This window comes from Polypterus senegalus, chromosome 14, assembly GCF_016835505.1.
Source record: "Polypterus senegalus isolate Bchr_013 chromosome 14, ASM1683550v1, whole genome shotgun sequence".
In the NCBI taxonomy this organism is placed as follows: domain Eukaryota; kingdom Metazoa; phylum Chordata; class Cladistia; order Polypteriformes; family Polypteridae; genus Polypterus; species Polypterus senegalus.
The window spans coordinates 92,780,769-92,800,987 of NC_053167.1; the positions used below are offsets into that span (position 1 = coordinate 92,780,769).

General features: G+C 38.1%; 1 protein-coding gene across 2 annotated transcripts in view; it reads right to left on the reverse strand.

Annotated features, from left to right (window-relative positions):
- Positions 1 to 645: 645 nt before the first annotated feature.
- LOC120514725 (zinc finger protein GLIS1) overlaps positions 646 to 20,219 on the reverse strand; it is a 431,659-nt gene continuing 412,085 nt past the window's right edge. For both annotated transcript variants that reach the window (XM_039735238.1, XM_039735237.1), the window contains 3 exons: positions 13,919 to 14,130; positions 6,451 to 6,603; positions 646 to 1,264 (listed from right to left, as the gene is read on the reverse strand). In XM_039735238.1, coding sequence (XP_039591172.1) covers positions 1,128 to 1,264; positions 6,451 to 6,603; positions 13,919 to 14,130 — 502 coding nt within the window. In that variant the 3' untranslated portion in view covers positions 646 to 1,127. The remainder of the gene's footprint in view (positions 1,265 to 6,450; positions 6,604 to 13,918; positions 14,131 to 20,219) is intronic.

The window sequence follows — 20,219 nt, forward strand, 5'->3', positions numbered from 1 at the left end:
AATTGCATACCTCCAGTTCTCTCTATAAAACAGACAGACTGCATTGTCCGCACTCTCCAAACCATCTACGTGTCCAGGTATGCCTTTTTCTTTTCTTTGTAGTTTCAGAGCACAGTACAGCAAGACATGGCAACACGGCTCTCTTCTTTGCTGACATTTTGAGAAGCCTGTAGCCTTGTTGTTTTTAATGGGTGAAACTTTATTGTAAAATGTCAATGGGTACAATTGTCTGTCAGGGCCATGAACAAGTATAGTCTAAACACTCGCATCGGGTCATGTCAATTGGACTGAACGTGCTCATACATTTGAGATGAATCCATCGTGTGTGAACCTGATTTTGAAAAAACACCCAGTGTATGGCTGACTTTAGATTTTGTTGTACACGCACAATGATTTTGCATTCTTTGTTAAGTTTTAAGTGCAAAACAAATGGTAAATATCCAGTTTTTTTCAACAATGTGTGATCCCTCAGGTCCACTGCACTTAGTAAGATATTGGTTTGAAATATTTTATTTTGAAAATCATAGCCTTATGGAGGGAAAGCCATGTCTTAGACCCATTAGATGTTTTAACCATCTGCCTGACAGAAACAGAAAAAAACCACATCAATGGAACCCAAATCAGCACTTGTTAAATGCTCAGATTTATTTCTTAAAAACTTGAAAATATATATATGAACAAATTAGGATTATTGCTTTAAACAAACTGTACATTTTATACACATTTTTAAAATTATCTAAATGTTTACATAGAGTGAGTGAAAAATTCAAGATTTGTAACCACTTGCTGTTTTAATTTCACCAATTTTAAGATGAAATCTATTTCTTTAGCTTTGCTACGAGACCAACATTTTGACAAATTGTGTGCAAACAACAATAAAAGTAAACCTTTATGGTTTGAAATAACAAACAATGTTTTACAGCTGCAAAGAAAAAAAGAAAATAATTAATTTAAAGCTACAGAATTAAAAAATGCAGTAAGCCTGGAGTGCCATAGCACAGAGGAGAAGCATACGGAACAAACGCAAAATTGAGCAGATAACGGCCTTTTCTTTTTGCTTTCAAAAAGATGGCTCAACAGAGTTCTACACGTGAAGCGTTCTTTCGAAGTAAAGCTTCAGTTTTAGTTTATGTCTCCGTGTAGACTTGAGAGATTTGGTTCAAACACCGGTCGAAGCCACCCACTTGGAAAAAGGTGTTTTCCTCTGGAGCAGGTGAGAACTCATGCCCAGATCCACCCTGTGCATCTTGAACCATACCAAAACCTGAAACGAGAAGAGCCAGAGGTTATGAAAAGCATCATGACAGATGAGATTAGCTAAACCGTGGCTCTCATTATATGAACAAATGTCTTCCAGGCTTCAGGAAAATATGTCAAAATGCAATATTTATGGTTTAGATCATTCACACTTGTACGCTGACTGTCTTCAACAATGGGCTGTTGCGTATCAGTTAAAATATTTGACATATTTCATCAGCTAATATTAAGAACACTTGTGTTATGTGTAGATAGTGGTACTATGACTGTCTTCACTGTTGAGGATCTATCTTATGGGATTTACAACATAGTGGAAATATTTGCATAATAAAAAGGTTTTGTTTTTTCTTAGAAAATCAAAAACAAATTAGCTTTAATTTGATTTATCAGTTACTACTTCAATATTTTTCATCCATCCATCTACCCATTTCTCCAAGCTGCTTTATACCATACTAGGAAGTGAAACCTCTCCCAGCAGCATGTGGGAATGGACTCTGGGTGGGATGTCAGTCCATTGCAAAGCACGCCCTTCACTGTATCAGTATACCACCATGCCTCGGCACTGTGAGTGGAAACTCATATGAACATGATGTCACAGTTTGCTCTACCTGCTCCTGCTAGCAGGACTGAGAACTCTAGACACCTCAGCGCCTGTTGATCAGTCTCTTCAGGAAACAACTGGAAGTCTAAAGCTACACCTCAGAGGTGATACTGGGAGTCCAGGGAGTCTTACATCAGCCAGGAACTGTACGAGGGTTATAAAAGGAGCACCTCTCCTTGTCTTTGCTCTGCCTGGGGTTATAAACTGAGATTTCGAGTGTCCTTAAAGAGGAGAGGAACTCTGGCTGGAGGCAGAGCTGGATCAGAACTTAAAATGCGAGTTTAGTTCTTACTTTTGGACACGTTTAGTGCATCCACGTGAAAAAAAAGTCTTGTGAAATAATAGCAAGCAGGAAGGCTGCAATTTAGTTTCATTCCTGGTGTCCAGTCTTTAAAGTCATTGAATGGCTTCTAACAGTCACAAAAAAAAAACACATCCAGAAAGTACACAAGATAGAATTAAACACTGGATGAGTCGACTTTTAGCAGCTCTAAGGCTGTTATCTGACACACTTTTTGACAGTTCTAATCTTAGAAAGAACACCATAAAACAAAACCCACGAGTGGCTTGTTTGAGTGCCGGCCGCTCCTACTGTCTCCCCCTCATCCCCTGCCAGTGTGGAGGTTGAATGCTCTTTCCTTGTCTTCATGTTTTTCTTCAAGCACTCCAAATCCCAAAAAACACAACATTAGATTGAGTATTAATTCTAAATTGGACCAAAGCGAGTGTGGATTTGTATGTGAGTGTGTCTGTACAGTCCAGGGTTGCTCCTGCCACATGGCCTATGATCATCTAAGGCGTCTAGTTTAAAATTTTGGTATCAATACTTAAGTATGTATGCTTTTGTAAAACTTTTAACGGTATATTGATTTAAGTAATTACAGTATTTCATTTTAAAGTTTGGATGCTGGGAGATGCATACTACCATTTTTCATATTATGGCCCCCATGACGTCACGAGTCACATGAAACATGTGTCAATTGCCTAGGAACCAAGGAGCATCATTGAAATCCAAAATGGCACCTCTCATGGAAACAAACACAAAAACAGGTGGTGTCTATAGGAAACAAGCTCACAAAATGGCAATGCACTGGCGTCACTGAAAAAGCAATTCAAAATAAAAATGAACAGCAGATTAAAACAAAATCAAATGACATTACTAAATTGACCAGACATTCCTTATATAACAAAATGTATTGCTTGATACGGTTTCCAGCCCAGATGCTTGAGTTCCTCCACAGCACAAATGAGTACGGTTGTGTATGTGAGAGCATTTACTACACTGAAGACCTGTCCATCAAAATTGCTTTATGGCCAAGTAGAGCAGAGAGAGTCGTTTCTAATTTTTCAATCACCTTTAGCTTTAGATTACATTTGATTCTGTTGCCATTAGAGAATCACTAGATTTCTAGCCACACATTTTATGTAGACTGTTGCCTGATATAATTGCGCCTGAGCAGTTAACAGCTCGGTGGGCTGCCTACACACATTTATTGTTTGGAGTCATGCTTTTTTTATTACCAAGCGGCGTAGTCATGCTGCCCAGGATCCACATGTGACACTTAGCTGTAAATGCTGAGAGCACCTCCATTTTCTTTCCTGTTTTGGCTGTAGTCAGCTTATAAGTGAAATTGTGTTCTGAAGTGACTGATTTTGGTCATGTGATGGTTATGCAGAATAAAGTGGGTATCTGATGGTGTGGCTGTTATATTATAAAACGTATTTGACATTTACACTAGTCATGATAAATGATTGCAAAATAGTAAGTCATGAATTCAGACCCTGGCACAGTCCCTGTTGGTGTGAAGTTTTCAAGTTCTCCCAGTGAGTTTGTTCTCCTGATACTTTAGTCACCCTCCTGTATCTCAAAAACTATCAGGTTGGCTGAATAGATGCCTCTAAACACTACTGTCATGGATGTGTGCGTGTGAGCCTGCCCCATGATGGACTGGTTCCCAATCTATGTCTGAGTTTTCCTCCCGACTTCACAAGGATGTCTACATAAGGCTGACTGGTGACTGTAAAAGTGTCTTCTGTGATTGAGTAGGAGTATGTGTAAGTGGGACCTGCAGCTGCTTCTTGCCTTGTGCCCAATACTTTCAGGAATAGCTCTGGCTCTCTGTACCCTGAGATTGGATTAAAGAGGCGTACAAAAGGATGGGATGGACAAACACTTATCTAAAATGGTGTTTTTGTAAGTCAGATTTCTAATAGTCAAATATTTGCATAAAAGGAACACTTTTTCTAAATCTTTTTTGTATTCTGTACGATATGTTATTTTTAAAATGGAAGTCTTTTTTAGGGGTGTTCATATAAAATGCAAAAGCACCTATTAGAAAATTAGAACAATCTGGACGAGAACAGGCCATTCAGCCCAACAAAGCTTGCCAGTCCTATACACTTTATTCTTCTAAAAATACATCAAGTCCCTATAGTTCTACTGTCTACCACACAACTTGGTAGCTGATTCCAAGTGTCTATCGTTCTTTGTGTGAAGAAAAACTTCCTAATGTTTGTGCAAAATTTGCCCTTAACAAGTTTCCAACTGTGTCCAAGTGTTCTTGATGAATTCACTTTAAAATAACAGTCTTGATCGTCTGGATTAATTCTCTTCATAATTTTAAACACTTCAGTCATGTCACTTAATCGTCTTTTTTTTTAAACTGTATAGGCTCAGCTCTTTTAATCTTTCTTTCTAATTCATCCCCTGTAGCCCTGGAACCAGCCTAGTCGCTCTTCTCTGGACCTTTTCTAGTGTTGCTATGTCCTTTTTATAGCCTGGAAACCAAAACTGCACACAGTACTCCAGATGAGGACTCACCAGTGCATTATAAAGCTTCAGCAGAACCTCCTTGGACTTGAACTCCACACACCGTGCAATATAACCTGACATTCTGTTAGCCTTCTTAATGGCTTCTGAACACCGGAAGCTGATAGTGGTGAGTCCTATTTTAGTCACTGTGTCTGTCTGTGTGAAATAACACTGTTCCCCGTGAACAGATTCTATTGAATTTTAGTAATTTGTTGGAAATGTTTTCATTGCGTTAGCTCAAATAGAGCATGCTGTATGAATTTATGAAATTAAAAAAGTCAATTTTAAAGAGTTTTGATGAATTTAAAATGGACAAACATTTTGTGCTAACCTTATATATACTCTTTAAAATTTACTTGCATATTTTCATTTTTTATATGTGTGACAGACACTCATAAGAACAAAACAAACCCCCAGTACATATTATGGAAAGTCATGCATGCAGCTGCTTGCACGTGGGTAGACATCAACAAAAAGTTTAACTCTCCATTAGGCACTTCTTTCAAAAAATGTATATTTAAGAAGTATATACTACAATGAGCCATAGACCTGCCAAAAACAACAGTTGGAACAGTTGGAATCTGGTGTCTATAAAACTATTTCAACCAACTCAAGCCTATTTAGGCTCAGTTTTAATACCATGATATTGTAAAACCTTCTTAAAGCATCTATTTTATGTACTCTTCATAATGCATGTAGTAAGTACATTCTGTTATCACTGTTATTTTCGAATATTATAAATACAGTATGCAGCAAACAAATATCCAGTATGCTTGTCTCTGATCTGCAGGGCAGGTCTCTGGTATTGCCTAGTTGTCCACTGCCAAAGCCCCCATTCTTCACATCGCTACATCAGTTCAATTAGTGTGATCATGAAATGGGAAAATCTAATATGGTATAATTTTGGATCCATCCCCTCATTTTCATAACTCTGCTTATTCTTGTTACGCTGAGGCAGCTTATCACAATTTCTTGAAAATGGGATACTCCTTGGATTGAAGGCAAGTGTAAAATTAAGAAGAAATTGCATTGCAATATGTTATAACAAGCTGCGCTACCCGTCTAAGAGAGGCTGAAATCCAAGTAATCAATGTCGACCTCAGCGTTAACTTCTCCAGTGGACCATGCAATGCATACGTGTCTTTTATATGAAATTTGGTATATGATTCATAAAAACAGAAATAATATTTGTGATGCACCATCTGTTGGAATGACAAACACAACGCATTTTACTATTAAAATGCTTGTGATGCACCATTAGATTTGGACGGAGTGGTGGCTCTGAGGCTAAGGATCTGTGCTGGTATCCTGAAGGTTGCTGGTTTGAATCCCCGTCACTGCCAAAAGAGATCCTACTCTGCTGGGCCCTTGAGCAAGGCCCTTAACCTGCAATTGCTCCAGGGGTGCTGTACAATGGCTGAACCTGCGCTCTCACCCCAAGGGGTATGCGAAAACTAACAAATTCCTAATACAAGAAATTGTATAAGGCAAAATAAAAAACAAAAAAATATATATTTTGGAATTACAGAGACATAGCAACTGGACAGACACACTGGCGCCTAAAGATGGCACAGTCTCTACCTATTGTTGGGTGTACCCTTTCTATGGTGATCATTTTCCATTGAAACTTTTATAATACTAAGAGAATCAGAAAAAGCACATCAGTCTAAATCAATTAATTGTTACCTTATTTGAGTCTGTTTATTAACTAACAAGTAGTAATGTTTATGTAATAACTCTACAAGGTTATTGCTGTAGAAAAACAAAAACAGATCTTCACCTGAGGAACCCGAGTGCACTGAGTTCATGTATCCATTGTGTCGTTGTGGATTAAAGCAATGGGATTCCCCTGACAGATGGATATCCCCAACAGGCTCTTCCATTCTGTAACTTTCTTCATAATGGAAGCAGCTTTGAAAGCTTCCTTGGTATCCTACAATTTGGAAAAGAGAGTACAATCACCAAACCAAGCAGGAATGAGCAATTACACAATCTGAATAAATGTCAGTAAAGTCCCCTGCTAAAGTGAACTCTGATTGCTTACCATGCTGATGCAGACTTCTTAAACCTTAAACAATCTAGCTGTATCTACTTTTATTTTTTCTTAATGTTTTGCCTATAGAGAGGCACTACTATAATCTAAAAACACATGTTAACAGCCCTAACTTGGCCTTATAGGGGTGAGTGTGTGCTTTTGGGATGGAGTAGTATGTTGCTTATGAATGGATGCTGCCTTGCAGTCAGTGCTGTTGGGATAAGCTCCAGACTCTGTACAATTGGGCTTTATTAAGCAGGCTACATGGATTTACGCCTGAACAAGTATATAACAAGTATGTTTCATTATTTCCCTGTAATTCTATTATCCTTTGTAAGATCATTTTTGCCTGGCTTGTCTAGTGCTATTTTAAAACATGAAAATGCTCAGTTACACACAGCTGTTTTCTCCTAGCAAAGGTTATGCGACATTAATACCCCTTCATGGCCTACTGTGTTTCCAGATCTTTCTCTAACGAGGCAGTGGGACATTCTAGAACATTAACTACAGCTGGCGTCACCTTCTCTGTTGACCATCACATACCTTAAGGAGCAGTTGGGTAACATTTGGTCGGAAGTAACACAGAAGAGGACACTGGATACTATTTAGTATCTGCCTGACTGTGCTGCTAGAACTGCCAAGTAGAAGGGTCCTGTACTTACACATGACCCCAATTGTCCTGGTCAGAAGCAATAAATCTTTTTGCCTCGATGTTTGATCTGAAACATGGTGTATGTTTCCCTGAAAAGGCTGCACTCCCAATGATGGCACTGGCAGTGAGATTTATATGTATCTATTTACTCTTGTTAATGGGCAATATACTGTTGCAGTAGTTAGCACAATTACCTCAAGAACCCAGCAGCCAGCATTTCAAATCTCACACCCAGATATTATCTGTGTGTAGTTTGGAATTTTCTCCCTATGTCTGTATTAGTCTTCCTTGCCCATCTCCAAAGATGTGTTGGGTAGTTTGACTGTCGCTACTCTGTGTGTGTGTGTGTGTGTGTATGAGCGTGAGTGAGTGTATGTGTAAGTGGGCTGATGTCCTTTCCAAAGCTGTATTTTGCCTTTGTTCTAGTGCTTCTGGGGTAGATTCTGCCAATGGATAAACTGGCTTACTATTTCTAATTCATAATTCTACAAGCCAGCCCTCTAGATTTTGAATGCAGGTTCAGGCAACATTGTTTGCCGTGCAGGAACTAACACTGTCCACTAGAGGTCACAGTTTTTCACATATCCTGTCTGACAAAGTCACCAATCAGCCTAAAATGATAAAAAGGAAAACTAGAGAACAAAAGGAAAAGCTGCACAGACTCAGTGAGAAGATGCAAACTGGATAAACATGGTAACCAGGATTGAAAACGAGTTACCAGAAAACATTGTGAATTTCCCCTTTGGGACTATCTATCTATCTATCTATCTATCTATCTATCTATCTATCTATCTATCTATCTATCTATCTATCTATCTATCTATCTATCTATCTATCTATCCATCCTATGAGACAGTACTGTGAACTTCTGTCCCAACACACACACACATACTGTATCTACAGTGCATTCAAAAAGTATTTAGACTCTTTCACTTTGTACACATTTTGCAATGTTGAATCTTATGCTAAAATTTGTTTAAACTCATTTTTTCTCTCAACATGCTTCACTTTATACCACAGAATGACAAAGCGAAAACAGGATTGTAGGAAATATTATAATTTAATAAAAATAAAAAACTGAAATATCACATTGACACAAGTATTCTGACCCTTTACTCAGTCCTTCCTTTAAGCTCCTTTGGCATTGATTACAGTCTGCGAAGTCTTCTTGGGTTTGACACAACAAGCTTTTCATACCTAGATCTGGGGTTTTTCTACGATTCTTGTCTGCAGATCCTCCTAAGCTCTGCCAGGTTGAATGAAGACGGACAGTGAGACAGCTATTTTCAGGTCTCTCCAGAGATGTAAGATTGGGTTTAAGTCCGGGCTCTGATTGGGCCAGTCAAGAACATTCACAGAGTTGACTCCAGCACATACTTGTGATTGCTTTGTGCTTAGGATCTACTGTCCGGTTTGAATGTGAACCCACTTCTCCAGTCTGAGGTCCAGAACACTCTGGAGCAGGTTTTCATTAAGGATATCTCTGTACTTTGCTCTGTTCCATTTTCCTTCAACACTATTTAGACCCTGCCATTGAAAAACAACCCCACAGAATAATACAGCCAGCACCATGCTTCACTGTTGGAATGCATTACACAGCTGATGAGTGGTGACTGGTTTCCTCCAAACATTGACATGTTGTTAACAGGGGAAACTTCTGTAGCCAGGAGTGTGTCTTTCCTAATCATGTCCAATCAACCCAATTGACCAAGTAGTATGTTGCTTATGAATGGATGCTGCCTTGCAGTCAGTGCTGTTGGGATAAGCTCCAGACTCTATACAATTGGGCTTTATTAAGCAGGCTACATGGATTTACGCCTGAACAAGTATATAACAAGTATGTTTCATTATTTCCCTGTAATTCTATTATCCTTTGTAAGATCATTTTTGCCTGGCTTGTCTAGTGCTATTTTAAAACATGAAAATGCTCAGTTACACACAGCTGTTTTCTCCTAGCAAAGGTTATGAGACATTAATACCCCTTCATGGCCTACTGTGTTTCCAGATCTTTCTCTAACGAGGCAGTGGGACATTCTAGAACATTAACTACAGCTGGCGTCACCTTCTCTGTTGACCATCACATACCTTAAGGAGCAGTTGGGTAACATTTGGTCGGAAGTAACACAGAAGAGGACACTGGATACTATTTAGTATGTCCAATCAACCCAATTGACCAAAGGGGACTTCAAAAAACAGTAAGTTTACATGCACTTTAATAATCTGTTTATTCAAAGAAACCTGGTTTCTAAAAGGCCACGCAAACCCTTGTAAGACAAACTGAGATAATGGTCTCTGAGAAATCAGGTTAACACATACAGATTTCTCCATGAGTAACCCAGTTGTATGGCCATGTAAATATTTCACCGGTTTGCAGTTAAGGATTTCATAGTCTGCACATGTCCATTGGCCTCCGTTCACCAACACATGTGTTAGCTTCACATACGCTTTCAGTAGCCACAGGTACAAGTGTCCACAAGATCAATTTCCTTAGGTAAGTGCTCAGGCAATTGCAATATTACTTCTCCTGGGTTAAGTAATCTGACTCAGTATTTCAGAAAACCCTAAATGTATGTTGAGGAGTGGAACGTAAAGCACAGCAGCACAAGCTCAGAAACAGTGCTGGGAATAATGTTATAAAAATAACCAGCCTTATGTAGTCTGATTACTTTTTAAAATAACAAGTAACCTAATGAAATACTCATTTTATTGAATTAAAAATGACATTTTCCCAGCAGCATTGAGTGTAAGGCAAGAAGAATATGTACTGGTAAGCCGGTCCATTGCAGTGCTCAATAACACAGCCAAGAAGAAAAGAGTGTGCTGTGTGAAGTCTGGAGCAGAAACTTAAATAAAGTGTTAGTTTAATTTTCATTTAACTATCTGCTATAGATATTCTTATACAGTGTGGTCAGGTTACACAGTGGCCATTGTTCACACCACAAATGGCTTATACTAAAGATGTATTTTATTTTACAGTATATGTAGGATTATACTGGCGCCCTGGCCGGGGTTTGTTTCCTGCCTTGTGCCCTGTGTTGGCTGGGATTGGCTCCAGCAGACCCCCGTGACCCTGTGGTTGGGATATAGCAGGTTGGATGGATGGGTGGATGTTGGATTATACTTAGTTATAAAACAGAAGAAAATGATCACAGGCATCATGCTTGTTTTTAGATCCATGACGGCCGATGATGTTGTTTTACTCTTTTTTTGCATAGTTTATTGACTTTGGGTGTTTTACCAAATGAGAGCTCCAGAAGCGTACTTGTGCATGTAAACATTAATTTCTCAAGAACCCAGGGTTCTGCCTTAACCAGGTTACTCACCTCATCCCTGCTTTGTATGTAATGTACATGTAAACACACTGAATATAATCAATAGAGTGCGATGTATCTGAGCCAAATTCCAAGAGTCATAGCACTTTCTCATTCTAGTGTATTGAGATGTTTTTTGATGAGGGTAAAAAATTAATTTAAATGATTTTAGCATAAGACTGCAACATAACAAAATGTGTAGAAAAATCCTCCCGATTTTTCTTCTTATTTTGGATTCAGAGAAGCGCAGTAGTGAGAGTTTTCTATTTATAAGAAATAATTGCATTTTTTGGTAAACCTTTCACTGCTTTAACTCTTTGGAGAGTTTGCTCTCTTAATTGTTTTTGACTACTGAGCAGACACCAGGGCAAGCAACACAGAATGGTAACGGGCAGCAATTTCACTATTAGCCACTTGTGTGCTTATTAGTACTGTAAATATAGCTTAAATAACCAAGAGTATCAAAAAGTAGTAATAAACAAAAAGAATACATTCTTATCAATCTACCACATGTACATTCCTGTTCTGTAAATATTCAGTCTCTCATTACTGGATTGATATAAAACATAAACTGGGGACTACCAGCATGCTTAATTAAAGTCAGCGTCCAATTACAAGCAGAAGCTAAATTAACTGAAAACCTGCAGCCATGTGATCGCCAAAGGACTGAGCTTGAGAATACAATATTTAGGAGATGTGAAAGGGAAAGAGGGATACCTGGAGATAAACTTGCACAGACACTGGGAGAATGTGCACACACGCAACAGCAAGGACCAGGCATGTGACACAAACATAGAATGCTGGCTTTATGAAGCAGCACCGCTAAGCATTGTACCGCCTTGTTTCTCCATGACTCAAATATGACTAACAAAATACTAGTGATTTCAAACAAGGCAAAAACCTCTATCAACATGCTTCCATTCGTGGACACAACAAGCTGGACCTTATTGCCACTTGCAAGCCTGCTACTGACAGCAGCAACTCTTTGTGATCTAAGCCAAGAGTTCTTATGGCTTATGGGGTTTTTGTTGTTTATATTATTATAATATTTATATTTTTTGAGCTAGAGTAAAGTTTAAATTTTCCCTTTGGGACAAATAAGTATCTATCTATCTATCTATCTATCTATCTATCTATCTATCTATCTATCTATCTATCTATCTATCTGTATGTCCATGTATGTGTGTGTGTGCAAAACACATCAGAATGTTTGCTTTTACTTAATATGAAAAATTTAGATTTCTAAGCAGCTTGTATCCTTACATGAAAAAAGATATCTTTACTGAAGTAATCCCTTATAATGTTATCTGTACAGGGTCACCCCACCCAAAGCCCATTTATAAGCTGAAAATGAGGTGGTACCCATGCTATAATGACTTAATTAGAGCCTTAGAGTAGTCTATAAAGTCATACTTTTGACTTTCACAGACCACATTAAGAGTGGGGCCGGGTTCTCAAGGGAGTGCCTATTTCCTGTGACAATAAGGTCTGCTTTGTAGGGCTTTCAGCATCAGACTCAATGTGTATTTGTTTCCTGGAAAACAATGCACTGATGATTCCTAGTGGTTTTTGCTGTTTTGCATCAGAGGCAGTGTAGCTTAAATGAATCTGTTTATTTTTTCTGATTCATAATTCTGGCATTTTATATGCAATCAAGAGTAAAAATGCATTATGTCCATAACTATGAGCACTTGTGATTTCTCTGCCTCTGGAATGCTCTTCAAGCCCTGATATTTGTATACTTCAGAATCAGTTTTCATTTACTTCTGTTCAAAAAATTCTTGCATGTCAAAACAGTATCTGGCATGCAGTCATCAGTGTGACAGAAAGCACACTCCCTGATAAACAATGAATGGTGGAACATGAATGCCAAGAGCCATAAACAGACAGATGTTACATCATTACTGCACAGTGGACTTGAAGTAATTTTACGGATCAGAAGATCCATGTTACACTGAAGAACCAGTGAGGTGCTACTTACAAGAAACACAATGGTATGTGTTTTATATGTGTTTTTTTTACATTTTTTTAATATTGAATTGAGTAAAAATATTCTGTTATGGTCACGAATATGCTTGTTTTCATTTTTTTTTTATTCTATAAGTTAAAGATGTGATTATATAAGGCAAAACCTCTATATCAGTTCTCATGCATATGTACGTATGTATTATTAATTAAGACAAATGACACTCCGCAGAGCACAGCCTGGCAGAATATGCAGGAAAAAAAGCAGGAACAACAGTCCCAAACAACACAACGTGTGCCCCCTAGCTCTTTGAGCTCTTTCTTTAATAGTTCTTTTGATGTTAGCAGGCCATAGTGTCTTCTTTCTCAAGTATCACACCTCCAGACTTGCGCTAGAATTTTTTTAAAGCCTTTGTCTTGAAAGGAACTGAAGATCTACTGAAAGTCTTAGAGTCATGATATGGTTGGGCCCCTTTGATGATGCAAGCAAATTCGGACCCCAGTATCTACCGAATAATTCAATTAGCCACGAATCACTGCAATGGACTTTGCCCAGCAGCTCTCTCAGCAAAGTCTACTGACTACTGTAGTGAAAAATAACTAAAAAATCAAGACCGTCTCTGTTCCGCCATGGGAATCCCCTTGCCTGTGCTTGGGGTGCACATATTAGGACCACCAACTTTTATATACAGTATATGGTCTACGTAAGATTTCTCTCTAAACAGCATCCTAAAATAATTCCCTGGGTCCTATTTGAATTACGTTTACAGCTATACTTTTCAGGACACAAAATAATTAATAATGCCACGTCACAAACCATGGAATCTTTTGGCTGCCATCTACTTGCTTTCAGATACCATTGGGGTACCACTGTGATTTGGGGTTAGAACTGGCATTTTGTTAAATGGCACTTAAAGCAGGTTGGTGCCAGGAAAGGCATCTGACCTTAAAAACGTCTGCTTCAATATCCCCAAAATGTGCAGGGCAATCCAGAAAACAGCCGTTAATTGGGCACAGAAAGATACGATACCACTAGGTGTTGTTTATAGCCTATCCTTAAATAATGGCTGGAATACTGTAGTTATTGTGCCTGGTAGTATTGATGTGCATGTTATCTAAAACAAAACACCCTGAATCTATTTACCTATTAAAAGATGAACAATATCATCTGGTATGTGAAATCCAGCTTTGTGGTTTTAGCAAGATGTGTACCAACTGTACAAAAAATCTAAAATGTTCATCCCTCCCAACCCGCAATTATTACATGTTCCAACTCTGAACTGACCTCCTACTGAGGAGCCATCATGCACGTTTTGGTCTGGATAGAGAGAGTAGGATTTGTGCTGAGATGAGAGGTGCTGTCCACTTAAGACTGCATCCTGGGAGGAGGATGAAGGCTGCTTTTCCAGTTGTGTTGCCGTTGATGATGAAGAAGGATTTGGAGCGGCTACATTTTTCAATGGGCTAAGGCCCGGAGAAAGGAGTGGAGTGGCCAGCCTGTGAAAAAAAAAATAAGAAGAAGAAAAAAAATGAAAAAGTCAGTAGTCAGCAGCAATCGGACATTATGAAAATAATTTTAATAACTCTGCAGAGGAGCTCCTTAAGGACCATCCTTTAATTCTAACATTAATATCCATAGCATTGATTACATCTTGCCTGAAGAAGAGGCCTCGACAGCTTGCATATAATAATCTTAGTTAGCCAATAAAAGGTGTCATTTTGCTTGACTTCTCATTACATCCATAACGGCTAACACATTACAACACCCTAGTACTGTCACTTATTGTAATTCTTCATTTCTCTTGTTTGTGTATACTAATAAAGTGATTTTGTAAATATATTATGCTTCAAATTTTAGAATATTAGAGAAACATTGACATAAGCAGACCATTCAGCATAAACACATCTCATTAATTACATTTAACCTTATGAAAAATATCAAGTTAAGATCAGGAAGTTAACAAGCTACTATATTTACCTCTACTACTCCGTGAACTTCCTTCATGAAGAAATACCTTGCAGTAACTTGGAAAAATTTTACACAAGTACTTAACGTGGAATCACTATAAACAGATTCAGCTCTTCCAGTCTTTCCTCATAGCTCATATGCTACTGTACTATGTCCACAGACATTTTGCTTTTACCTTGTCCATCTTGAAAGTCTACAATTTTCAGAGGTCCCCGAACAAGTATAGTTTACGGCTTAGGCTCCTCTAGACTTCCAATTAATGCAGCGTGCGATAGAAACCTGTGATAAAGCCAGCCCAGCACTGATCTCAGGAGTAACCACACTTTACAATTAGATTAGATCAACTTTATTAATTCAAATGTATACCGCACCAAAACAAAAAACATAAAACACACAGATATCAACTCTGAAGACTTTAGGATAAGCCTTGTGCAGTACTATCCTAGCAATGCAAGTTCTAGGCTTTTTGAGATCCATTTTTGATAGTTCTCATTTTTGGGCCTAGACAGGTTAAAGCCTCCTGGTAGTAGTGTCAAGTCAGCTGGTCTGGGTGTCTCTTCTGGGCTGGCCAGTCAAGGTTCTGGCCTGCTTTATGGTCTTTTGTGGTGGCTTCACACCCAATTTTACCATGTTCAAGCCTCCTTCTCACAGCATATATATTTTTCACATGGTTACTGGTCCTGACACCACTGAAATACTAAAATATACTGCTTCATGATTTATCACTGTGAAATAATCATCTTTAACAGCAAGTTCTCTAAAAAAATAACTTTATTTATTATTTATATTTATATTATTTATATTTTAATATTATAACATATTATATTATAACATATTATAACATGTGACTAAGTACACTCACGTAAAATTAAACAAATCTCATTGTCATATACATGGTGGACATAAATGGTCTGTAATGACTCTGGGTTTTCATATCCTGAGATGCAATCTGATTTATTTTTGGACTTTTAATTTCTTATTAAGGTTATTTATATGTTTTATTCTTATTCTGGTGACACCATTTTGCTTTTTGTTTTGTTGCTGTCAATTAGTGATGGTTGTCACATGACTGCTGTCATTACAGTTGTTGGACACGTGACGCGGAAGTCACATCCTATTCCATCGTCACCTTCTGCCATGTGATATACCTGACATTTGTTTTTGCAATCTTTTTAGAATAGATGAAGCAAAAATGTTAGGACCTTTTACCTCGTTTCTCTGACTTTTATTTTTGGTATACTGCTTTGACAATTTATTTAGTCTGTCTCTTTTGGTTTCCAGTCCCCTGCCAGCATTTTGCCCTTGTTCCCGTTCATTCCCTCCATCTCCTTTTGTTTCTTTTTTCCCTTGAATCCCGGTTCTCTGCCAGATGACTCATAACACTGTCACATTATACATATGGCCAGCACTGATCTCCCATCAAAGATATGATCTTCTGCCACTTGTTCCTGTGAGCTACTTCCAACCTGCACAGCGTGATTATTTTTTTTTTGTAAAAATTAGATAGCAGGCAATGGATGACAACGGTGTTAATTTAAATGCAGACTAGAAATTCTGATACGTGTGACATGAAGATAATAAACCTACAATTGCCACAATCAGGGTTAAAACGTAGACCTTAAGGTAACAGTACATCAGCAAGCAGAGGTGAAGTCATGTTTGAATACTAAGCCAAGTACAAGTTCTCAAGCAAGGACATTTTGCTGTACTTTGAGCTCCAAAGTATTTGCAACTTCTCAAAAATAAACTTTTCCCTTTGTACTTCTTATAAGAAAGTGCCAGATGGAACCAAGTGTTGTACTCCAGCAGGCTACTGGTTTCTTTCTTATTGAATGTAGAGTTGTCACAGGGTTAGATCCCCTGCTTAGCTGTATTAATTTCAACTCACTTTTGTAGGAATAAACAGACTTCCATTTTTGGGCTAGGTTTGAAAGCTGGCTGCTTTTGAAGGTTAATTCAGAAGAACCTTCATGAAGTCACATTTTGTGTCTGTTTCATTTTCTATGCTCTAATAAATAATAAACCTCTCTGCTCGATAGAATCCTTAAAAACTTGTACAGAGGATTTAACTGGTCTGAAACCCTGCCACTAGAGTTTTGAATTATACCAAATGCCATGACCCCATAATCCCTCAGAAGGCTTCCCTTGTTATTTGAGAATGGACATTAAAATGAAAAAAAAACAAAATATCTATAGCCACTTGCTTAAAAATCAGAAATCTCTGGCTGGCAGATATTTCAGTATTCCAAAGCCTCATTGCACTCCTTCTTTCAAATGTTTATTAGTGGCACCTGCTCTCTGGAGCTCTCCGCCTAAGATTAAGGACTGGTCTCAGCTTTCTGCAGTCCAGTTCTAACTGGTTTACTTTCAATCTGAAGCACTTCATATTCTCATATATTTTTAAGTATTTCTTTTCATTTTTTTCCCAGGTAACTCTTTATAAAAATGGATTCAGAAAGTATTCCGACTTTTTCACACTCTGTGTACTTTATTGTGTTGTAGATTTAACTTTACTTTGGTACATTTTTCATTTTTAATGTACACTCAATAACCCCAAAACTGATATCTCACATTGACATAAGCATTCAGATTCTTAATTCAGTACTTTCTCAAAGCCCCTTTGGCAGCAATTACAGCTTTGAGCGTTCTTGGGTAAGACTCGACAAGCTTTTCATAACTGGATCTTGGCTTTTTTATTCCATTCTTCCTGGTAGATCTTCTCAAGTTCAGTTAGATTGGATGTCTTCAGCTCTATGGGGTTTGGCTTGGTCACTCAAGGACAATCAGAGCTTCTCCCAAAGTCACTCCAGCATTGTCTTGGCTGTATAGTTCATGTAATTATCATTCTGAAAGGTGAATGTTTGCTCCAGGTTGAGATCATGTGCACTCCGGAGAAGGTTTTCTTCAAGGACTTCTGTGTATTTGCGTGATTTCATCCATCCCTCAATTCCGATCAGTCTTCCTGTCCCTACATTCCCAGAGATCAATGCTGCCACCATCATGCTTTACCTTAGGAATAGCATTGATCAGGTGATGAACATTGAGTGGTCTTCACCAGACATAGTGTTTAGAATTCTGCCCGAAGAGTTCAGCTTTTATCTAATCAAACCAGAGAATATTTTTCCTTATGCTCTTAGAGTCTTTTAAGTGCCATCTGGCAAACTCCAAGTGGACTGTCATATCTTCCTGATTGATGGAGTCCTGCTGAGGAGGTTCTCCTTCTGATAGGTTCTCCCACATCTGCAGAGGATTTCTGGAGCTCTGTAAGAGTGACTATTGGATTCTTGGTCACCTCCCTGACCCATGCTTTTCTTGCCTGGTTATTCAGTTTGGCCAGATAGACAACTCTAGGAGAAGTCCTGGTGGTTCCAAACGTCTTCCAATTCAAAATTATTGAAGCCACTATGCCCTTAGCAACATTCAAAGCTTTAGAAATGGTTTTATACCTTTGAAAAACAAACACCTCTATCAAGACCAAAATCCACCTTTACAGGATGCTGATCCTTCTATATAGATCTGAAATGTGGGCTATGCTCAAGTCTAAGCAGAACAAACTTGAAGTCTTCTAAATGAGTTGCCTACGTCAGATCCTGGGTGTCAGTCTTCGAGAACAACTTCAAAATGAGATCATACTGAAGAGGCACAATCATCAAACGAAGGTAAACATGGAGATTCAGCATATTCGACTACATTGGTTTAGACATGTCTGCTGAAAGGAAAAGAACTGGAAGCCATATAAACTTCTATGGCAAAACTGACCACTGAATTGGAAAGTGCAAAGTGCGGCACCAAAAAAGACTTGGACAAAACAAACCGATGAGGATTTGAAGAACCGTCAACTAAGCCTCCAAGACGCCAAATCCATTGCCTTGGACCACCCAGTGTGAAAAAATGTCATTAGTGAAATTCGAACCCTTCCTATACTCAAAGCAGTATACTGTCTATGGAGGAAACCCTGCCCCATCACCAGCTAGGAAAAAAAAATTAAAGAAAGATTAAAGAAAAACATAATGCCTCCCCACCACTTTGGAGGTCTACAGAGATTTGGTTTTTAATAACTTTTTAAACCTTTCTGAAAACATGGTTTCACTTTGTCTTTATGGGTTATTGAGTATAGATTGATGAGCAAAAATGGAAAGTTTACCCATTTAAAATGAAATCTACAACACGTTGCAGTGTGCAAAAAATGAAGGAGCCTGAATACTCTTTGAATGCACTGTACGATTGATCTAATTCACTGGTCCATTCACCATGCGCATAGATAATGTCATTTGCTTTACGACAGAGAAGACTATATAGACAAATGGGCAACATGGCATGGTTGCTAAAAATCTGAACCTTAAACCACAGGGATGTTAGTTCAATTCACACTCCTAATTCAGTGTGCAACCCTCAATAGATCATTTAACTGGTTTGTGCTTTAATTGTATTTAACCAATCAAAATGCATCTTGATCTTGCATATTCTTTCATTTTTCAAGCCTGCTTGTTTCAATGCAGGATCAGAAAGAGAAGAGTCTATCTACCTTGGTAGAATCGGTTACAAGGCTGGGTGTGTTCAGACTTGATCACACAGCTAAACAAACTCACATGTTTTAATTTAGATTTGCCAATCAACCAGAGAAAACTCCATAAAGATGGAGACAACATGCAAGCTAAGACTGCATCCTCGTCAATAAATGCAGGATTCTATAGCTGTGAGGCAGTCCCAGTCATTCTGTACATGACATCTGCCAAATAAACAAAACAATACCTAGACAAAGAGTTTCTGGCCATAAGGTCATACAATTTATGCACTTCACAATCTACGACGGACAATTTAAGCTCTGAATAGCTGCAATGAATCAAAAACACAGAAAGAGCCGTTAATCATGAAGACCTCTTGTCAGTGAGTTCTGGTTAAAGCACAATCATGTACTCCTTCAGTCACCTAACAAAATATCAAATGGCTGACTTCCAAGTTAACACAGTAAAGCTGGTTGGTTTACACTACAAGTAGGTTCAATCATTGACCACATGGAGGTAATAGTCCTTTCTTGAGAATTAGTTAATTGTCCTTTCAATACCAAAAAGCTTCACAAATAATGGGGATAAGAGTTCATAAGTTTAAAGAATCTGAAGTATGTGTTTTTTTATATTTGCTGTATACACATAGAAAATAAATGCTAAATTGCTTTAAAGTATTTGCAGCTGTAAGCTATATTTCATTTCTAATGTTTGGGTTGTGGACGCTGTACCTGAAGTGGAGATTTAATTGTTCACAGCCAATGTGTCCATTTTATTTTTCCATCCTGTAACAATGGATTACCATTGAGGTTGCTACATAATAAATAAAATCATTTGTAATTAAATGAGCTAAACCTTTGGATCATCAGATTATTCTACCTTTTATTTTTTTGTTTTGTTTCTGTGTCTATGGAGAAATAGGTCAGATGTATTCATGTTCATTAATCAGACATATAAACAAACTAAACTAAAGCTCGACATACAGTAAAACTAACCACTCACATATTAGATTACATTTCCCTTTTTTCCACTTGGTGACTAAGAAATTTAAGGAGCAGATATGCTTTTATGTATTGCTGTATTTGCTGAGCAAAATAAGCTAGGTGTCTGTT